The sequence below is a fragment of the Dermacentor silvarum genome, chromosome 4 (genome assembly GCF_013339745.2).
Source record: "Dermacentor silvarum isolate Dsil-2018 chromosome 4, BIME_Dsil_1.4, whole genome shotgun sequence".
Classification (NCBI taxonomy): domain Eukaryota; kingdom Metazoa; phylum Arthropoda; class Arachnida; order Ixodida; family Ixodidae; genus Dermacentor; species Dermacentor silvarum.
Genome location: NC_051157.2, coordinates 5,948,932 through 5,969,526, shown reverse-complemented (window position 1 = coordinate 5,969,526; position 20,595 = coordinate 5,948,932). Strand labels below are relative to the sequence as shown.

The 20,595-nt window shown below is 51.8% G+C and overlaps 1 protein-coding gene across 2 annotated transcripts in view; it reads left to right on the top strand.

Moving 5' to 3' along the window:
• The window catches only part of LOC119449360 (sushi, von Willebrand factor type A, EGF and pentraxin domain-containing protein 1-like), a 224,195-nt gene that overhangs the window by 119,008 nt on the left and 84,592 nt on the right, over positions 1-20,595 (top strand). The window contains exon 20 of one of the 2 annotated variants that reach the window (XM_037712534.2): positions 9,725-10,007. In XM_037712534.2, the coding sequence (XP_037568462.1) occupies positions 9,725-10,007 (283 nt within the window). Of the gene's footprint in view, positions 1-9,715; positions 10,008-20,595 lie in introns of both variants that reach the window. The other variant, XM_037712533.2, reaches the window with a different exon arrangement.

The following is a 20,595-nucleotide window of genomic DNA, read 5'->3' as shown; positions in this document are numbered from 1 at the left end:
GCTGAAGTGAGGGACACCGGCCTATATGAGGATAGGGCTATGGCAGGCTTCCGGGATTTCAAGATTGGTGTCACCACTGCAACCAGCCAGCTCTCCGGGAGGACACCAGTGTCCCAGATGGTGTTGAAACACTCGAGGAGCCGCTCCTTCTCGGCATCAGCCAAGTTGCGCAGCATTTGGAATGTGATTCTGTCAGCTCCCGGAGCACTGCGTCGCCTGGTCTGATCGAGTGCCGCCTTCAACTCGTACACGCGGATTGGTTCACTGCACAGTGCCTGTATTTGTGCAGCCACCCAGCCCACATGATGGCAGGAGGATGGGATTGACAGGGCGGCTGCCTCTGGAGGTGGTGCCTGAAGGGCTGGGGGTCTGGCCGCGAACTGGTCCGCGAGAAGCTCGGCCAGGTTACCCGCGCTGATGCCCATGTGGACCGCTACGGACAGTACCTGGCGATGTGCACGGGGCGCCAACAGGAGTGACGTCAGGAGGCGCCAGGCTTGTGGTCCGTTGGGAGAGCGGTTGATGGAACAGCAAACGCCCTGCCAGCTCTGATTTCGGCGTCGCCGAGCATGACGCCTGCAGACGGCGTCTACACGGCGGAACGCTGTCCAGTGTTCCGGTCGAGAGGTGCGCAGTGCTATGCGCTCTGCGCGGCGCCTCGCGGCTCGCAGTTTTAGGTGCTGGATGTCCGGAACTGGCTGGCCCACCTGAGCCGTGGAACGGATGGTGGCCGCTTTTGCACTGTCTGCTACCAGCTGGAGAAAGGTCCCGGAGTCAGCATCTTTCTGGCAGTGCTTGCGAAAGGCCCTCCAGTCGACAGTGAGGCACTCCCTACTCCTAGCGGTCTTGCCTCTGAACGGGTTGAGCAGGAGAGGAAAATGGTCCGACCCCCAGCTGTTCCGGAAGTGGTGCCCACGTGTAGTTACAGCCCTCCGTTGCCAGGCTGACATCGATGGCGGATAGGACCACCTGCGCCGTGCGCCGGATGAATGTGGGCGCTCCGGTGTTGAGAATTGACAGGCCTAGTTGGTTCACGACGTCCCACAGTCCTTGGCCTCGTGGGCAGCAACGGCGGCTTCCCCAGGCGGTGTGGTGGGCATTGACATCCCCGCAGAGTAGGAAGTCTTTCCCGAGGCGTTGGGCCAATGTCAGGAGGCTGGCTGGGTTCCATGGCCGGCTTGGCCGGACATAGATGCTGGCCATGGTAGTGTCGGAGTCACCCAGTCGTACCCGAACAGCACAGCATTCAACAGCACCGCTCAGCAGGTCTGCCACGTGGACTTCCGCCTGTGACAATTCTCGCCGCACGTAGATCGCACAGCGTGGTGATCCCTGCTGGTGGCCCTCATCAAGGCAAGGGGCAGACTGGCAGGTCTCTCGATTGCAAGAAGTGAGGCTGCTGTAGCCCACGTATCCAGGAAGGCGCAGGTTGGCTGCAGCAGCGTAGCCCTCCTGCAGAGCAAGCACATCGTACTCGTTCCGCAATAGGTGCATGGAGAGGTCTGCCTGCCGCCGCCGCAACGAGTTTGCGTTCCACTGGAGCACGCTCGGGCGGCGGCGGCAATGTCCTGCTGCAGGCTGGAGGGGACTAGCCATGTTGACTACTGGGTGAGGGCGCGCCACCTGCCTTGAGGCAGATAGAACGCAGCTGTTGGTTCTCTGGAGGCAGCAGGTCGGCGATCGCCCTGAGGAGGAGTCGCAGGTTCTTGTTCTCCTCATCGCTGGTTGACTTAGGAGCCTCCTTCGGGGATGGCCCTAGTTTGATGCTGCCCCGCTTCTTTGCGCCTGCCTGTTGTACATGTTGCTGCAAGCGGGGTTGGGGGTGGCTGATAGAGGTCGTGGCCTCCTTGTCAGGAGCACCGAGTGCTGCAGCGTAGGTTTTGCCTCCTGTCGGTGTAACACGTGGCGGTCCAGAAGCAGCTGCTACTGAGCTGGTGGGGGTAGCCCGTAGGACCGCCTGGGCCTCGCGATGCGACAGGTGTGTGGGAGCTGACGCCTTTATCGTGGCCAGGCGCCGTTCTCTCTGCCATAGCTGGCAGTTAGGCGAGTCAGCTGGATGTGGTCCCCCACAATGCAGGCATCTGACCCTACTCGAACAGCACGATTGCGTCTGGTGTGGGCCACCGCACCGCAGGCACCGTACCGGTCTCTGGCAGGTTGCTGTGGCGTGCCCGTAGCACCCGCAACGTAGGCACTGCAGAGGGCGAGGCCGGGAGGGTCGCACCTCGAAGGGCATGCTGAAGAGGTAGATCCTTGCGGGGGGGTAAGGGGCAGCAAAACGCAGCACCAGGGTGGTGCCCTGTCGCTTAGCCGCGACCACCCGTACCTTCGACGATACGGCAGCCAGCAGGTCCTCATCGGCGTAGTTGCCATGTACGCCTTGCACCACGCCACTGCTCTGGGTGCGGTCGGTTGGAAGGCGCGCGGTCACGGGCATCCCGGCGATCTCTGACGTGGTCAGCAGGTGCTCCGTCCATTCCGGTGATGCCGCGTCCGCAGCCACAATGTTCGTCTTCGTGTTCACGCGAACCTCCTTTACTCCAGGCAGCGCGGAGAGCGCCTGCGCGATGGCGAGGCGGGAGGTACGGGGAAAGGCGGCGCCGTTGTGTGCCGGACGAAACAGCACTGTGCGGGATGTCAGTGGCGAGGTGGGCACAGAAGTTCTGGGAACCCCGGCAGTAGCAACGGGATCCACGTCAGGAGGTGCAATAGGCGCAGGTGAACTACAGGGAGCCGTAGGTCGTGCGGCAGGAGCGACGGCAGGCTCGGTCCCGGGAGAAGGGATGTTCCCGGCTAGGCCCGGTGGTAACGCAGAACGCTGGCGGCGTTTCTGCGCCTTTGACAGAACCTGCTGAAACTCGCCTTCGGTGGTAATGCCACTAGCCAGGGTGAGGTGGCGATCGTCTTCACCTGTGACATGTGGCGGCAATTTAGTCGTCGATGCATTGTGTGGCGCAGTCCCCACTGCTTGCACCTTGCGCGAGGCACCCTCATCATCACTACCGAGCTCGCTGGGACGCGAACGCTTACGTGTAATAGTGGTGTCCATATCTTCGAGGTTTGCGTCTATCGGCAGTGGGACGTACTGCGGTTCGACGAGAGACGCACCCGGCAACCCAGTAACAGCGACGAAATCCCCTTCAAGCAGTACATCCGAAGAGCTCGTGGGGGTTGTCGAAGGCGCAACGGCTGTATCGAGTGTGCCGGCCGATAGTGTCTGCCGAGCCACCGCAGTGGCCAGGGAGGCAGCAGCGGCGGTAGCGGAGCAGGAGGATCCCGAAGTAGGCGGGTTCCCGGCGATCTCGTGCAGCTGCTCGGCCGGGTCATCCGTCAAAGGAGGCGGCGTCGCGAACATCCTCGTTCCGGAGGTGGTCGTTGAGGAGGCAGTAGATGTCGGCCGTCCGCTGATGGCCCGGCACAGGCATTGCGTCTGCTCGTGTTGCAACCGCACTGCCTCAGCGCTGGTGATGAGCTGCCACAGAGATCGTGGGCAGGCGACGCTCACCGCGCGTTTGCGCGACGAGCCGCGTACGAGGGAACGCCGCGGGTGGTCGGTCGGCTGCGCCGGTGAAGCTGGGGGCGCCCCTGCCATCCCAGCCGCGAAAACGGCTGCGTCAGACAAGCGCACAAATGGCAAGAACCAAGTCCAGCTCGTGGATAGCAAAAGGCGAAGAGGAAATCTGCGGAGACGACGTCGTTGACCGGGCGAGCAGGCAGCGAGGACGACGGTCAGGCGAACGGGCTCGGCGAAGTCCACTCAGTTGCAAGAACGCACCAGTACGTAGTAGAAAGGGGGGAGCGTTGCATGAGACGCCACAGCGTCTCCCGCAGACGCGAAAGCTCCGAAAGACACGTCCGATCTCCTCGAACGCTCGAGCGAAACTCTCGTTCAGCGCCGTGCTCCCTTAAGGGCTGCAGAAGTAGGCGTCCAGAGAAGGTGCTCGAGGGTCTCGGGGTCGCCACAACGTTCGCAGGCCGGTGATGTGGAGCGTCCCTTGGCGTGCAGCCGCGCCGCCGTCCAGACACAGCCCGTGCGCAGTCGAAGCAACGTTGCGCGTTCCCTCCTGGTAAGGCCACACTCTGGAAGTGGCCTGGGACCGTTGCCATTTGCCACTCTGGCATCCGGGTGGACGATTGTGAGCAGTTTTTTCAGGCGCTGCCTTGAAAAATCTGAGGAAGCGACTGCTCGTGTGAGCGGCACTTCAGGATGGTGGGCGGTTTTGGCGAGGGTATCCGCTGCCTCATTACCGGCTATTCCAACATGGGAAGGCAGCCAATGAAATGAGATGGTGACCCCCGCGGCAGCCAATGCCGAGAACTTCGAGCTGATTACCTCTTCTAGTAACGTTGGTAGCAACAGCAGGTGCTGGCATGATAGCGCGCCCTCTCTCCACCCCCTCTCCCTCTAACGCGCGCGCTAGAAATATAAAGCGGGTTGGCGCGGGCTCCACTCGTCAACTCCTGCGCTCTCTTCTCTTGAGTTCGCCGGCGGTCGCAGTTGATAAGCGATGGAAGCAAGACCTTCAACTAGTACCTCGAAACAATCCAACATCAGCGCCGAAGCACCAGTTCAAGACATCGTACCATCGTCTTCGTCGACGGCGGCAGAAGACAAGGCGGCGAGGCGGCGTGCTGCCGACGCCGAACTTCGTGAACGAGAAACCGCGGCCAGGCGTCAACGTCGACAAGCGGATCCCGAGCAGCGTGCACGAGAAACCGCGGGCAGGCGTCAGCGTCGGGCCGCGGACCATTCGAGTCGAGAACGACACGCGGCTGCGACACGTCAGCGTCGGGCCGCGGACCCCGGCGTACGGGAACGAGAGGCGGCGGCGAGCAAGCGTCGTCGTCTGGAGGCCGCCGCCGCGGAGCCCGTCGCCCCGGAGGGCGCTGGCGCGGAAGCCGTCGGGCAACGTCAACGGGACTTTGGGGGTGCCGACGCGCGCTTCAAACGCGAGTTCCTGGACCGGAGCTTCGGGCACAGCTGCGAAGTGTGCGACCGGCTGTGGTTCGACAACTTAACCACGGTCGGGAACATGCGTAACGCGGCGCATAGCACGAACGCCTTGCGGGTTCTTTGGAGCGCGTTCGTCGTCGACGCCGCCAACAAGCCCGACAACACCGGCGATAACGTCAACGACGGCGTCAACGATAACGACGGGTTCAGCGGCTTCGTCTTCAACGGCGGCAGCGACAACGGCACCGGCAACAACAACGGCAACAACGGCGGCGGATGCCTGGACGGCACCGTCGCGTTGGCGCGCGTCATCCCCGTCGTCAGCAACATCGACGACGCGGACGCCGCTTCGCTGGAACGGTGCCGGGCGTTCGCGGTGTGCGCCTCGTGCAAGGACTCGCTGGTCCGCGGCGTCGTCCCTTCGATGTGCGTCGCCTACGGCTACAGGTACCCTCCGCGTCCTGCGCACCTGCCGGAACTCAACGCGGTGGAAGAACGACAACTTTACGTTACCTACTTACGATTCTCTCTTCTCTCTCAACCCAGACCACCACCACCACACCAACAACACCAACACCACGGAACCCCACTATGCTCTGCATTTACACGTGTCCCTCGCGCGGGGGCATGCGACGGATCTTTTTCTCTGACTTCAAAAACGGCTTCCTCGCTGCCACACGGCTCCGAAGACGACTCCAGTGCAGACGCTCGCGTACCACTTGAGTGCTGGCCGAGAGCCCGAGGTCATTGCGTATTTCCTTCGCAGTGTTCTTGGGGTTCCGCATAGCGGCTTCAATGGCTTCAACGATGCGCTTGTCGTCAGAGTCGGTGGTCACCTTTGGTCGGTGTTCTCGGGGCCGATCTTTCAAGCGAGAGAGAGAGACAGAAAATAATTTATTCTGCGATTAAAAAAAAAGAAGCATCGACGCCCACAGTCCAGGGCGTCACTTGCGGCGTGCTTCAGCGCTAGGCCGATGAAGTCCGCAAGGAATCATTGGTCGTGAAGGGTGGTTGCGGCGGTCAGCTACTCGGAGGAAGGGGTAGGTGGGAGGGATGAAGATTTGGGTAGGGGGGGGGGGGGGCTAGTTTTGGATGGCATTGCCATAGGATATGTGATGTGTTGGGAGGATAGACACCACAGTGGCTACAGCGAGGGAGGTCTTCAGTAATTATGCCTTGTAGGAGGTGTTTCCGTGCTGGAGTGAGCAGGGTATTCGTCTGGGGTTGTCTGATGAGTGTGCCCTGTGTCCTAGTAATGTCTTGGTGTAGCTTAGGGTATATCTTGCACTCGTCCCTAAATGGGTGCAATTGTGGTGGAGGCGTTGGTGAGATGAATAGATTTGGCCGGGGGATGTTGGGAGCCTGGAGTATCATATCGCAGGCAAGCAGGTTAGCTCGTTCATTCCCCAACATCCCCTCATGACCAGGAATCCAGACAATCTCTACCTGCCGATGGAGACATTCTTGTAACTGTTGTGTGATATGTTTAGGTAAGTCGTCATGTATGAGTTTTCTACATGCTGACATTGAATCAGTAAATATGATGGGTGTAGTGATGAGTGTTACTGGGAGATGTTGTATCGCTGCTACTACCGCTTGTAGTTCTGCTGTGGTCGTATCAGTGTTTGGAATTAATTCACTGTGTATCGTCCGAAGTGTGTGATCTACCACCGCTATAGCAATGCCTTTGTCTTGAACACTAGCATCTGTATAGTAATATGTGCCGTGTGGGTTGCGTCCTATGTATCTTTTGAAGTATGCTACTCGCTGTGTCCGCCTAGCCTTATTAATCACAGGGTGCATGTGTCTGGGGAGTGGCACGATCTTGAGCAGTGACCTAGTTTGCGGTGGAAGTGACAGTGTGGCTGGTATGGGTGTGGGTGATGGTTGAAAGCCCACACTGTCAAGTATGTGTCTGCCCTGCGCAGTCTGTTGCAGTCGGAGTTCTTGCCTCCGTTTGTGAATGGTGATTATTTCGGTGATGGTATTGTGACAACCCGTGTCGGTAAGTAGTTGTGTGCTCGTGCTGACGGGGAGTCCCAATGCTAGCTCTTCGTAATTCTGTTGAGCGAAAAGCGGGCGTGTCCTATCATATCGGCAATTCGCTGCTACGGCAAAACTGCTATAGACAGTGTCACTATCTGCAACCGTTCCGATATGGCGATCCCCGGCATGGCTGGTCGGGACTGAACGGAGGTATAGCTTGATATTCCTTATTTGTAACTAGCTGTGCCTGGGCTTCTGCTGACGTCAGTTAAATCTTTTCTGTGGGTGTTTCTTCGCTTACAGGCGCACGCAAGACACTATCGCGCAAGTTAAAGCCGTGTCTTGCTTCCACAATATGTGTACTGCATCGGCAGGGCGCGCATTACGAGGGCGCGGTGTTACAGGAGCGCGCAAGCAGACGACTTTCACGAAATTGCCAGTGCGCACAGCCGAGCCGAACACTTTATTCGGCATAAAAAAGCGCACGAGTCTTGCAGCACCACCCCGCCACTGTAAGGAACTACAAGCCAACTCGTTTGCGACAGGGACTCTGCTCCGTAAACGCTCTCGCCCTCGAGCTATACCACAATTAGAGTGTACTAGACAACGGTCCATATTCTAGTACACTCTAACCACAATGCAACACTTTGATTGCTCGAGCGTCCACGGGCGGCGCTGCATGTACCGGCGGCTGCGCGCTCGCAGTGACTCGTTTCAATCCGTGAGTACTGTACATCGCGCGATGAATACTGCCAAGTGTCATTTCGAAAAAATTTGTCCCGCATTTCACTGACACAGAACTATAAGAATGGAAGGAACAGAACGTGACCAATGTAGAGGGAAACATAATCAGGCGCATTGAGAAAAAATTGGCCGCACATCTGCTTGCTTCGCTGCAAATGACGTCGAAAGACGATAGTCTTCTGCCGCCCCTGATACGTAACACCCTCTCTTCCCACCCCTCACGCTCTTACCTTCCCCTCTCACTCCTCCCATGATGGATGCAATGGTGATATTGCCTGCAATTTCTGTTTATTTAGCTATGAAGCGCTAACGCTGGAATACGCATGCACGCAAAGCTGTAACATGCAAGAACAAAATTACACAATATATCGTCCCAGTTCCACCTGGTTCATGAATGCGGCCATCGCGTTTTCTTGAATTCACTCTCTCTGTTTGTTTCATGTAACGTTAACAGTAATCTAGCTGAACAATTCTCGGACAAAAATAAAGATGACGAAAACCGGCAGGGCTGAATTAAGAGCCCGACACCCAATAATTGTCGTGGTTAACGTTTTAATTAAAAAACAGCTAGAAAACATCAGACATTACTGAGGAAAGGTCAAGTTGAAATAATGTAACTTAGCGTAAAAAGTGTAATCCGAACGTGAGACATACATACAGCCGATTTCACGAACAATTACGCAAAACACGCGGCAGAAAAAAATTAGCAAAACTAAATGACGTCAATGAATACCCTATAAATGTACAGAACAGTTGAGAGCGAAGGAGGGGAGGGGGGTCACACAGCTAGCATAACACACCTAACCGAACCCCCGATCTAGACAACGAAACGTTGCATGCGCAAGCGGTGGAATGTTTCTTCAAAATTCTGCCACTCAGTGTTGCCAGCACTGAACGAAGTGCTTGCCTACTTGACTACCGCCGAAGCTAATCAGGTAAATCGCAGCGCAGTCGCCAGCGGCGTTTCGCTTCTGCTGTAAGCCTCTGCTGCGCGAGCATCGAAGAATGATTTCGAGTAGGGTGCCTCGATGCCAGGAAGGTGGGCATCGAAACACCCTATGTTTTCGAGGCGTCGTGTGCACGGCCTGGATTGAAAACAAAAACTTACGCTTGATTATTGATAAAATTAAGGTCCGGCGTCGCCAGATTATTATGTTGCTTCTGCGAAGTCGTTTTGTCCGTGACTTCTTCTGTTCATTAACACTGACGCGTACGGTCACCGTACATTTAACGTACCGTTAGGCATTTCATGCACTTTGAGACAAAATATCTAAACAAGTTCTTGAGTTAGACGTTCTAAATGCTTTTACCTAAGTAGACTCTGGTGACACAAGTAGTGGGTCGTTACCGCGGATAAATGTATACTAGTATATTTCAGGTGCCTAGGTTTTGTATGAATCATCTATTTTCATTATTCCAGTAGATCAAGACGTTTATAGCCGTTCCGAGACGTTTTTAAGAGGTTCTGTATTTGCTGGGTATCATGCACTCGTCGTCATACACCGCTAGTCGTGCATCCCGTTATCCTCATGTCGTCGTCACGTTGCCATTCTCATACAGTGGTCATCATTTAAGAATCGCCCTCTAGTCTTTCCTCGACGTAATTCTTTGTTCGTCATTCCATTGTCTTTATAGTGCCGGCGTCGTCATGCGCGGCTCTGGCGAGCGAGTCTTATACCAGAGTGCGTCGAATATAGCTGAAGCAGGGGAAGCGTCACCACAGCCTATGCTAAATAAATGTTACTTCAGGATGTGTCGCTACATTGCACTAATTGTTATCGCATTACCATCGACAATCATCGCGAGATGAGTTCTGCCGTATTTTCTTACAGCCCTGCAAGTTGATTTTGAGACGGAGTATTGGACCTTCATTTACCGCAATAAATGAGACCTCGAAAATGTCCCGTGAGCGGTCATTTATTATTGCTCCTAAAGCGGTTTTAAGAATGGTAGCACAAAATCGACAGCTGCTTTTGACGGCATTCACGATCAACCAAGTAACATAAACCGCCGCTGGATCACTGTTTGGAGACCTCGCAGGGCTTCCGCTGCTGCTGCCCGAAGGGTTTCGCGGGCGAGAGGTGCGAGGTGGTGCGGCGCGCCTGCTCGCCCAACCCGTGCGCCAACAACGGCACGTGCGTCGTCACCAGGGACGACACCTTCGAGTGCGCCTGCGCGCCAGGCTACGAGGGCGACCTGTGTGAGCGAGACGTGGACGAGTGTGCCTCGCAGCCGTGCCTCAACGGCGGCACCTGCATGGACGGCCGCCACTCGTTCACCTGCAGCTGCAGCGGACTCTACGAGGGCGCCACGTGCGCCGCCGGTGAGGATCACTTTGACAAATTAGTATGTGTGCTTGGAGAAGAACCATGTCCGCTAGCCCCTATTGATGCACTGGCGGCAAGTATATTGGTCGGCCGAAAGCAGGCAAATAGTATGAAATGTAAATAAGGGTCGGAACGCGCATACGTATCATTCAATGAATCTCGACACGTGCAAATTGAGAACGAAGATTCTGCCACTTTGCAATGACCGCTTCACCCGACCGGTTTAGGGTTGCGCTTGAACTGCTCGCATGGTGTTCTAAATGTGCGTGGCTGCGACACGTTGGCACGAACCACAGCGTCTGCTTGTCAATGCAGTGCGCACGAAAGACGAGGAAACAGAAAAAATGTCACAGTTTCGCCCTGAGGGCGAAGCAATGAATGTGATAGCAACACAGCAATGTCATACGAAGTAAGGTGAGCGGCTTTGGTAGCAATATGAATTGTAGTAAACATGAGCTGATTAAGTAAACAGGTGTGCTGCGGCGTAAGTAGACCGACATGAAGAGAGGCTCGATGACCACGAGAAGGCGCGTGTGAAACGGTGGTGTTGGTGAGAAGCGCTGCCCGTGGGCAGCGCGTGTGAAGGGACACACCTGTAGCGCTGCACTGCCGATCCGCGCAGCATTGCATGTGTAGCGTGCGTTGGAAAATGTGGCCCGACTATTACTAACTGTGGTGTGAGCGCGCACAAACAAACATGAATAGATCACACTGAATGACTGCAGACAACGACTGTCAAAACGCTGGCAGCAAGCGCATATACGCCGCAGCGGGCGAAGGTACGTGCGGTCTATCGCTTCAACGGAAACTGAGCGGCGAATGCACAGCGCATAAAGGTCAGAGCCGTGTGGAGATAAGAGACGGTGCGAGCGAGCGACGAGCGCGGTTGTTGGCAGCGTAGAAGTGCCCCCCCCCCCCCCCCGCTCCCTCCGGCGCTCGCTTCCCGCTTCCTTGCTTGCGCGTGGAAGATTGAGTGCGTTCGCTCGCCGTGACAGCGTGCGTCCCCGCACGCTTCCGCTCGGGCATACGGCGCGCGGCGAAGATTTTATCTATACGGAACCTCACGGCGACGGCGACGACGACGGCGACGGCAGAAATCCGGTGGAAGTGTCCATATAATTGCTATCGCAATAAAAGTGAACAAACAGGCTGTGGCTCAGTTTATTTTCGGAAAAGATGGTACATATATGCCCCAGCCGTGGAGGAAGGAAGCCCAGGAGAGGCTCCGGCCAGCATGGACGTATTGGAGAAAGTGTGGCGCAAGTCACGTTCTGTTTTTCGCAAAGGAGCACTGGGACGGCTATCCCAAATGTCAGTGTTGCCATAGCAACCGCACTTCTGAAGCTTTCGCTGCTGCTCTCGGTCTCTGAAAGCTAAGATATGATTATTCCGCCGGTGTCTTTCTCGCAGCACCTTTTGTTCGCGAGAAAAGCTGATTTTGGAGTGTGGTGTGTAAGATTTAAAGTTGTGTTTTGGGTCTTTGAGTGTGAGTGTTAGCCAACAACAGATACACTCAAGCAATCACGGCGCGGGTCTTCGTCGTCGTCTTCAACGTGCCACGGAAAAACACAGGAGCGCGTCTGCTTGACTGATACTGCTACAGAAGTTTCGCAGGCTTTGTTTTGACGAGCGTCGGCAGTTCACACTACCGGCGGCTCGTAACAATGCAACAACATCTGCTCCGGCGAGCTGCAGAGCCTCTGATTGGAGGCGCAAAGAGAAATGGCACACCAACATGGCTGCACTTCCGGCTTCAAAAACGTGATTTCAGGGCCTCTCCTGCTTTCTTTCTTTCCTCCATGGCCCCAGTTAGCTGGGGCCATGGAGGAAGCTTGCTAGTTTCAACCAATATTATTTCAAATAAACGTGTTTCTAATAAAAATGATGGTTCAAAACACAAATGCCAACACTACCCGAGAGCGATAAAAATGCTATGAGCCCGCGTTGTGAACAAAAGATTTCCATGACCCCAAATGACAGGGAAATACGGCGATGCGCATGCCTCTCGACTGTCATTGCATATGGCCGCTCATTACCATAATTCGCGCGGCTCGTCGCACCACAAATTATGGCGGAAAATGTCTGCAATGGCGGCCTCGCGCAACGTCACGCAACGTCGAATTGACGTTTACGAAACAGCCTTTCCTGTGACGCTCTTCACGGGATATTCCTTCAGCCAATCAGCAAGCTGACATGCCGGCTATCTTGCAACGCCACCACATATTCGCGAAAGTGCAGATGCATTGCACGGGTTTCTAAGGCGCACGCTAAAAAACGTTAGCGTGCGCCTTATTTTTTTCTTTTTTTATTTCTTGGACGGCACCACGTTTTCGGCACCGCCTGCTGGTGGCTCTCGCAGTAAACATGGCGTCCCCGGTGCCGTCGGTACCGTGTCCGGCCGCAAACTCTCCTTTTCGTTCTTCGAGGAGGCTATACTCTAAAAGTGACAAGAAGTGGGTCTCCAAACAAACCAAGCAGGTTGTCTGCAATGTCTATGCTGGAGTAAGGCTCCGTCAGGCCGAGCTGTCGGCGAATACGTTTTGCTAAACACACTAGCCCTGCGAGCTAGCGAAAACCGAAACTGGAACTGAAATCGGCTGCAAGCTGCCGGACTACTTGCTAGTAACACAAATGTGCGGAGGCCCCGCCTCCGTAGCCTTCGCTCCAATGTCAAGAAAAGCTGTCGCCGAGTATAGTCGATAAAATTTGCAGCTCCACATGACGTTTCGTCATCCTGACGAAAACGCAAAATTGCATTTTGCAAAACTTCCGTTTCCCGGCACAAATTTCAAAACACGTTACTCCTGGACAGCCAATAAGACAGCCAAGATGGCGGATAATGGCGTCCGTGCAGCCCCCATGCGTGTCCAGACTAGAGCTATAGGACGGTTGCTGCAAGGATGCACCGCCTACTTGCACGCCAACGCACTATCATCATCAGAGTGGAATGAACCACATTTGATGCACGCCCGTTCATACACCCTGAATCCAAGCCTTTGATTTTCACCCAGACTTCCCCGACGAGACGCGACCCTTTCGTCTAGGCTAAGGTTGGGCGTCGCGTTTACCAATGCCTACGCGTTTTGGATAAGGAGGGCCGAAACCGCAGCATGTGGTGGCGTGGAAACAATTGGGCATGTTCTTTGCCCACGGTGCAGAGACAATCGTTTTCAGTTGGACAACCAGCCTCTGTCGGAAGAAAGAATTTTGCAACATCGACGTGACTTACCAGCTCATAAAAGGCCGTGCAAGCAAGCGCTTTTTGAGATCAACTGACCTATGTGAACGCCTGTGATGGGAACGCCTTTTCTGTGACCTGTTCTTTTTTTTTTTTCTTTTTTTAATGCGAAAGCATTATATGCCCCATGACGCGAAAATCCGGCGTTGTCGGCGGCGGCGTGACCCGAAATATGGTACCAAAAATGGCCCACGGCTCGAGGAGTAAAAACGGGTAAAGGTACTCGGATTGCCGTCAAATTTGTCAGGAAGGTTTCTGTAAACAAGGTGAATTATTGGAATTGAACAGAAAATTTGGTACATTTCGGGCAGGGTGGGAATCGAACCCTGGCCACCGGCGTGCGAGACGAGCACGCTTCCCCGACGCCACGGTTATGGTTGACGAAAGATGTGCCTAGTGCGTGCGTCACTGCAGACGTCACTTGCCCTTCGGATTTCATCGGTGCTGTGTCTGCTGCGATGCACTCTCGACGCCAAATCATGAGGTGTGCCTAGTCATTGCACACGTCACGTTGCTGCCTCCCGCGGGTCACTTCGGATTTCATGGGTGCTGTGTCTACTAGGGTGCTTTCCGAAGCGTCTACATCAGCGGCAGCTGTGAAACGTGGTCGCCCACGGAAGCACGCCTCAGAAAACGAAGCAAGGGAACACAAATTAATCGTTCTGCAGCAAAATGGTCTGAATGTTTCCGGTCTATGGACAACGTATACGCAAACAGACACCGATTCAGCAGAAAGAACTTAATGCCTGACGAAAACATAAATGGAAACCATGCAAAGCGATTATAATGCATGTTAGGCATGTGGTGATGCGCAGGCTCTTTGAGAGAGAGAAAGCGAAGAGAGGAAAGGCAGGGAGGTCAACCAGATGAACGTCCGGTTTGCTACCCTACACAAGGGGTAAGGGAAAGGGGGAATAATAAGAGGAAAAGAGTAAGAAAGTGAGCATTGTGTGTGCAGCGAAGCACCATGACACCAAAGTCAAGTCCCATAGCTGGTATGTGTGTGTGCATTCCCACACATAAGCAGTCTTGAGTGTTTCTGCCGATTTTTTTTTCTCTTTTCCTTCTTTCCAACACCTCTGTCCCCCACCCGAGTGCTGATTAACAAAGCGGAAACTCGCCTCTGGTTAACCTCCCTTCGTTTGCTCTCTCTTGCTACCACCGTTGGCTCTCCAAACAATCGAGTGTTTACGAAATTTCGTTTAGCCCCTTAATAAGCCTTCAACTGCCTTCAGTGCGAAGTGCAGTGCAAGTACTGGATGCTCTTAATCCAGTGCTTGCAAGTCTCGAGTAAACCCCATGGCTCACCCGCAGTCTCCTATTCACGCAACGATCACTGACCCTTGGTTTATGTGAGATGTCTTCAACGCACATCACCAGCTATGGGACTTGACTTTGGTGTCATGGTGCTTCGCTACACACACAATGCTCACTATCTTCCTCTTTTTATTCCCCCTTTCCCTTACCCCTTGTGTGGGGTAGTAAACAGGACGTTCATGTGGTTGACCTTTTCTCTTTTCGCTTTCTCTCTCTCAAACTGCCTGCGCATCACCACATGCCTAGCATGTCCTCCCCCCTTTTATTTAGTATTGTTTATTTTGTGCACAAAATAAGTACACACAAGTTTAAAAAATTAAATTAAATAATAGGGTTTTACGTGCCAAAACCACGATCTGATTATGAGGCACGCCGTAGTGGGGGCCTACCCATAGCCACAAGGCTAGTGGATGGTCCATGACAAAATAGTAATGAAAACAGCAACAGGGCGAGCATACTGATCACATCTGCATGAAATATTTCGGTGAAATATAAACTACATTCAACCAAATATAGACCGGTCAGTGATCTATTTCACCCGGGACACCGGGAAAACATGCATACAACGTTTTCCAGCGCTTCTATATAGTAAGAAAAACAGCTTCGCTGATAAGTTTCATTTCTCGACCAGAAGTTGGTTGCGCGTGGAAGAACACTGACACACTGTTCCATTGACCGCGATATGAAACAGGTGGCACCGGTGCGAACGACGCAGCCCTGCTGCATCCTCTTGAGCTCAAAGCATCAACAAATGTGACGGCTTGCCTTGACAGATGCTATGCGTGGGTGCCTGCGTCTGAACGAAGGATAAGCGTTGTGTGAAACGCTTTCGGATATATTTTTATTTTATTTACAATACTGCTGCTCTCGATCGAGAACATAACAGGTGGGCATATTGAGGTATACATTGTACAGTAAAAGTGAGAAGAGAAAATCAATATGGATACATATATATATATATATATATATATATAGGAATACACAATTGCAACGTACACATTCCACACATATTTACGCGTGTGATTTGCAACACTTTATGCAGTAACATACATGACGGAAAAAAGGTTCACTGAGTAGTACGTATACACTTAGTTTGAACATAAAACAAGAAAGCGTACAATAAAATTTAACACGCAAAAAAAGATAAAAAAAAAGAAGAGAAAGGCAATGAAGTGGTTAAAGTGTATATATATATATATATATATATATATATCTGCCATGATATATATGACATCTGCCAAAAATTGCACCAATCTGCCAGCATTCTAAGAGATCTGTTAAATACAAGGTGATCATTGTGACTGTTAATTTCTCTGTAAATAATGCAGTCATCAGCAAATAACATTATACTGCACTCTGTGTTACTGGTCATGTCATTATAAATAATAAATATGTCATTAATAATTAATAAATATATATATATATATATATATATATATATATATATATATATATAGTAGTAACTGGATTTTTCAAAAGCCAAGCGTATTTAGGAAAATCAGAAGCACAACTTCGCGGTTATCTAGGGTTTATTATTTTCCCAACAGTTTCGGTCGGTGGACCGACCTTTTTCAAGGGTCGGTGGACCGACCCTTGAAAAAGGTCGGTCCACCGACCGAAACTGTTGGGAAAATAATAAACCCTAGATAACCGCGAAGTTGTGCTTCTGATTTTCCTATATATATATATATATATATATATATATATATATATATATATATATATATATATATATATATATATATATTTTCCTATATTCCTATATATTTTCCTATATATTCCTATATTCAGGATTTTCCTATATATATATATATATATATATATGTATGTATGTATGTATGTATGTATGTATGCCACCGGCACTGGCATCTCGCCCAAACTTTAATGCTAAACGTCCATGATCGCTTTCCAGGCTATTTTTTCTATTTTCGTCTATTATCATTTGGTCTAGTTGTTCGTAGACCATTTCTGAGACTAAGGCGTAGTCGATACATGACTGCCTGTTTCCGCATTGCCCGTTACCTGTCCGTGACACTTATTCTCCCTGTTAACTACTATAAGGTTCTGTTCATCACACAGATTCAGCACTAGAGAGCCGTTGTAATCAGTAGAGGCCGGATCTTTAGGCATTAAAAAAGCGCGTTTTAGGCGCCAAAAATAGGCAGGGAAAACAACGTTTTAGGCCTCCAACGTCGTAAATATAGGCACCATAAATTTTTAAATAAATGCAAATAATTTCAAATGAAGACGTGCGCGGCCTATATCTACGATAGGAAAACAAGAAATGTTATTGTCTATGATGGCACAAAGGCGCCAACAGTTGAACATAGCCATGCAATTGTCCCATAAAACTGCTTGAATAAAGACGATCAATCGGCTTCATTCAATAAGCACACTGCTCATATTCATGTTCAATGGCCACTGTACTCGAGCGTCGCATATAGTGAAACAGGCATGAAAAAGAATACTTGAAAGCTGGGAATACTGATTAAAAAAACCGATACTTCATGTCTTCCTGACGCAATTAAATTAAGACACAACAAAAGCAGACAAATAACAAATGCAAGAGAGACTACGATTTATTAAGAAATTAGCATGTTCTTACATGGGGACTGTTAGGTTCAACTCTTCGCAATTTTCTCATGTACAATGACATTATCCGAACTGTACTAGCCAGACGTGCCAACACTGCTTAATACACGTCCGCCCATTTGAAGTGCACATGTTTGAAGAAATATGTATGGAGAGCACGCGGAACGTAGTCTAAGAACCACTGTGAAGATTGTGGAAACAATAGCAAACTACCACCATCTCCAGAATTTTGGATTCAAAATTGTGCCTCTTGTCACTGAGAATGATCTCGTACGCTGAGAAGGAACGCCTGACGGCGGTGAACACCTTAAAGAGTAAATTACAAGCAGAACAAAAGCCACGTGCAGAACACATTTTTCTTTCTTCTTTTGTTCTTCACTCTCCTTTCCCCTGACGGCTCTCCGCGGTTTCGCATTCGCCAACCGCTCGCGCAATGTCAGCGCGGCGGCGTACGCTGGCCGGCGCGTCTCATTTCAATGCTGCTAGCAGTTGTATTTCGGGAGTTGGTTGAACTAAAGGACTAGGATGAACCCCATAGAGTTCCGAACAGTCAATGTTGCCCGGTAACATGAATAACGGTCTCTAACTCCATTCGAAAGCGAAACTTGAGGCTAAATAGTGTTCATATAGGCGCCGATATTGAAAATAGGCATTTATAGGCATTTAGGCACAAACGCCAAAATAGGCATTTTTAGGCACTATAAAAACACTATAAAAGTCCTTCTTAACTTCTAATTCATGCTCATATATCAAAGTGGGGCGATAGGAGCGCAAAGAACAAAAAAGGCATTTGCCTAAAATCCGGTCTCTAGTAATCAGTATATCCGTCTAAATCGTCCGTGTGTGCGTTCATATCTCCCACTAATATCACCTGGCCCGATTTACTGAACTCATTAATATCGCGTCTAATGCAATCAACCAATTCCTTATTTTTTTCTCTGCTATCACTACCTGTCCATAGGTAAGCTACTCCCAGCCACGTCTTTTTACCTTGCCATGTGCCGCTAATCCATAAATGCTCTTTACATGTCTCGTTTACCCTTCGCCACTTCAGACCTCGCCTAATTAGTACGCCTACGCCTCCGCCTTTCCTTGACCCGGTCATTCTGTTGCACCCTTCCCGTACAAAATTGTCAACAGGCGGCTGCTCCAAATCTCTTAGTAGCGTTTCGGTCAAGGCGTACACGCTAATCGCTTCATCATTCAGCTGCGTTTAAATTTCCAGCCATTTTTCCTGCTTGTGACCAACCTGCATGTTAATGTAGCAAATTTTACCTTCTCTATTCTTATCCTTTCTGCGTCTTTTCCTGACTCCTGGTTGTCTAATTCTGCCCTTCGCTGGTGTTTCACTGCGTTCAATACTTAATCCTGCTTCCTGATTGCCTGGGGCCCGCCTAAAAAAGCTACAGCTCGCACCACGAACCGACGTCCGACTGGTGTTGCTACTCCTTCACTAAAATGTATCCCGTCACGCACAAAAGCGCCTTCGCGGCTTGCTTGGTGCACTTCTCGGTTGATGTCAATGACCGAAAAATTCATTGCTTTAGCTAGAGTCCAAATTTCCCTGTTTACTGCCAGAACCGCCCTTTCAATTTCATAACCCTGGCTTTCAGCCTCGGGCACCGTGCACACCGTGATTTGCACTTCCTTTGAAACATTCCGCAAGTCGGTGACCCCTTTGGCTATTTGCTTCGTGATCCCTGCTCCTCGTCCGTGTATTACGTCAATCACTCCGCCCATTATCACCACTAGGTGTCTCTCCTTCATTGTGTCCCACATACGTTCCTTGGCCTTCGCTATCACCTCTCTAATCGGCTTTCCCGGAAGCGCGCTAACCTGGACTCGTTCGCCTGCACCTACCCTCTCTGTTATCGCCGGTTCTGCTTTACGCCATGTTGGAATCCCCAACAAAGACAACTCGACGCTATTCTTCCCCCTCGCCGCCGAGAGCTGCCCCCGAGGTCACAATGTCCTCCCCTCCTGTCTTATCCTTGCCCTTGGCTTTGTTTTCTTCCGCGGCAGCGTCAGTGGTATCCCCTTCGTGATTATCACTGACGTTTCCGCCACTGCTTCCCGGCGTGGCGGGTTCGGCTGTCTCTGCACTCGCATCGGAGCCAGCTCCGTTTGCGGTGCTCGCCTCGATGCGTTCACCATTGCTTTGCGGAATGGTGGCCCTCAGCTGCATCTCTGCGTTAGCTCGCTTTTATTGCGATAGCAATTATATGGACACTCAAAAGCAGATTTCTGCCGTCGGCGTCGCCGTCGCCGTGAGGTTCCGTATGACGTCAATGGAGATGAAATCGTCGCCGCGCGCCGAACGCTGTATGTGCGAGTGAAAGGGCGCGAGGGGCGCGCGCTTGTTCCGACGCGCGAGAGGCCGTGGGGAGTGGGGGGAGGGAAGGGAGGCGACGTTTAGCTGCGGCACCAAGTGCCTATTTATATCAGAGGCTCCGGCAAAAGTCACCAACGTCGCACGCATTTTGAGCGAACGCGGGCAAAACGCCGAGGGCGTCGACAATAGTTCTGCGTGTTGCCGGTGCTGCTGCATGTCCAAGTTTATACAGCTGATAAAGCTAATATCATTACTCCGTATAGCTCTCTACAAATTTGCTATCGCAATTGATGCTTCGCCTTTCAGGTGAAACTGCGACAATTTTCTTCTACCTCCTTCCTCTGCTCGCTTTTAAGTTCCATTTCTATCTTTCCAACCCGCTTAGCTAGCTTATCTTTCTCTTGCTCCAGACGGTCTAGCCGCGACCCTAGCACACACATCCTACAGATAAAATCTGCACCGTTCGCTTCGCGTGCTGAATTAAACCGCGTTTCTTCCAACGCGTAAGAACGCTCGCACTCAGAACAACGGACGCGTGGGTTCCCCCTAGTACATACCATCATCTCGTACAAACAAGGCGTAGATGTGGAAAAAAACAAAAAAAAAAAACAATTATTCTTTACCTACTTTTATCTAAGCGAGAAGACCAAGAAAGTGAAAAAGTATGAAAATAATTTATAAAGATTGCTTGGCTAAGCTAACCCTCCTAAAAAAAGCGAAATATAAAATAAGAAAACTTATCTCGTTGGCACGCTGCGCAGAAACGGCACCTCAACTCGATACGTCCGCTCACACAGTGAAGCCGACGGGACTCAGGAAGCCGACTCAGTTTGAGGTATAGTAGCGGCGCCTGGTGGCGGCGAAAAACGTCATCTGGCTAGTACCAGCTTGGATAGTATTGAGCTCTGGCTGTGGCGAAGCACGTTTCTAGCCCGCGTTTTGCGTCGATTCGCACTTTTTTCTGCCCTGTTTCGAGTGCGAAAAGGCTCGTCACTTCTCACAGACCATGGCGACCAGGCTGCGAGCTGGCCGCAGCCTATAGTTATACAAAAACGGACTCTCCGTGTGCCGACGCCGATCCAGAGAGACCTAGCTCAGCCTCGAA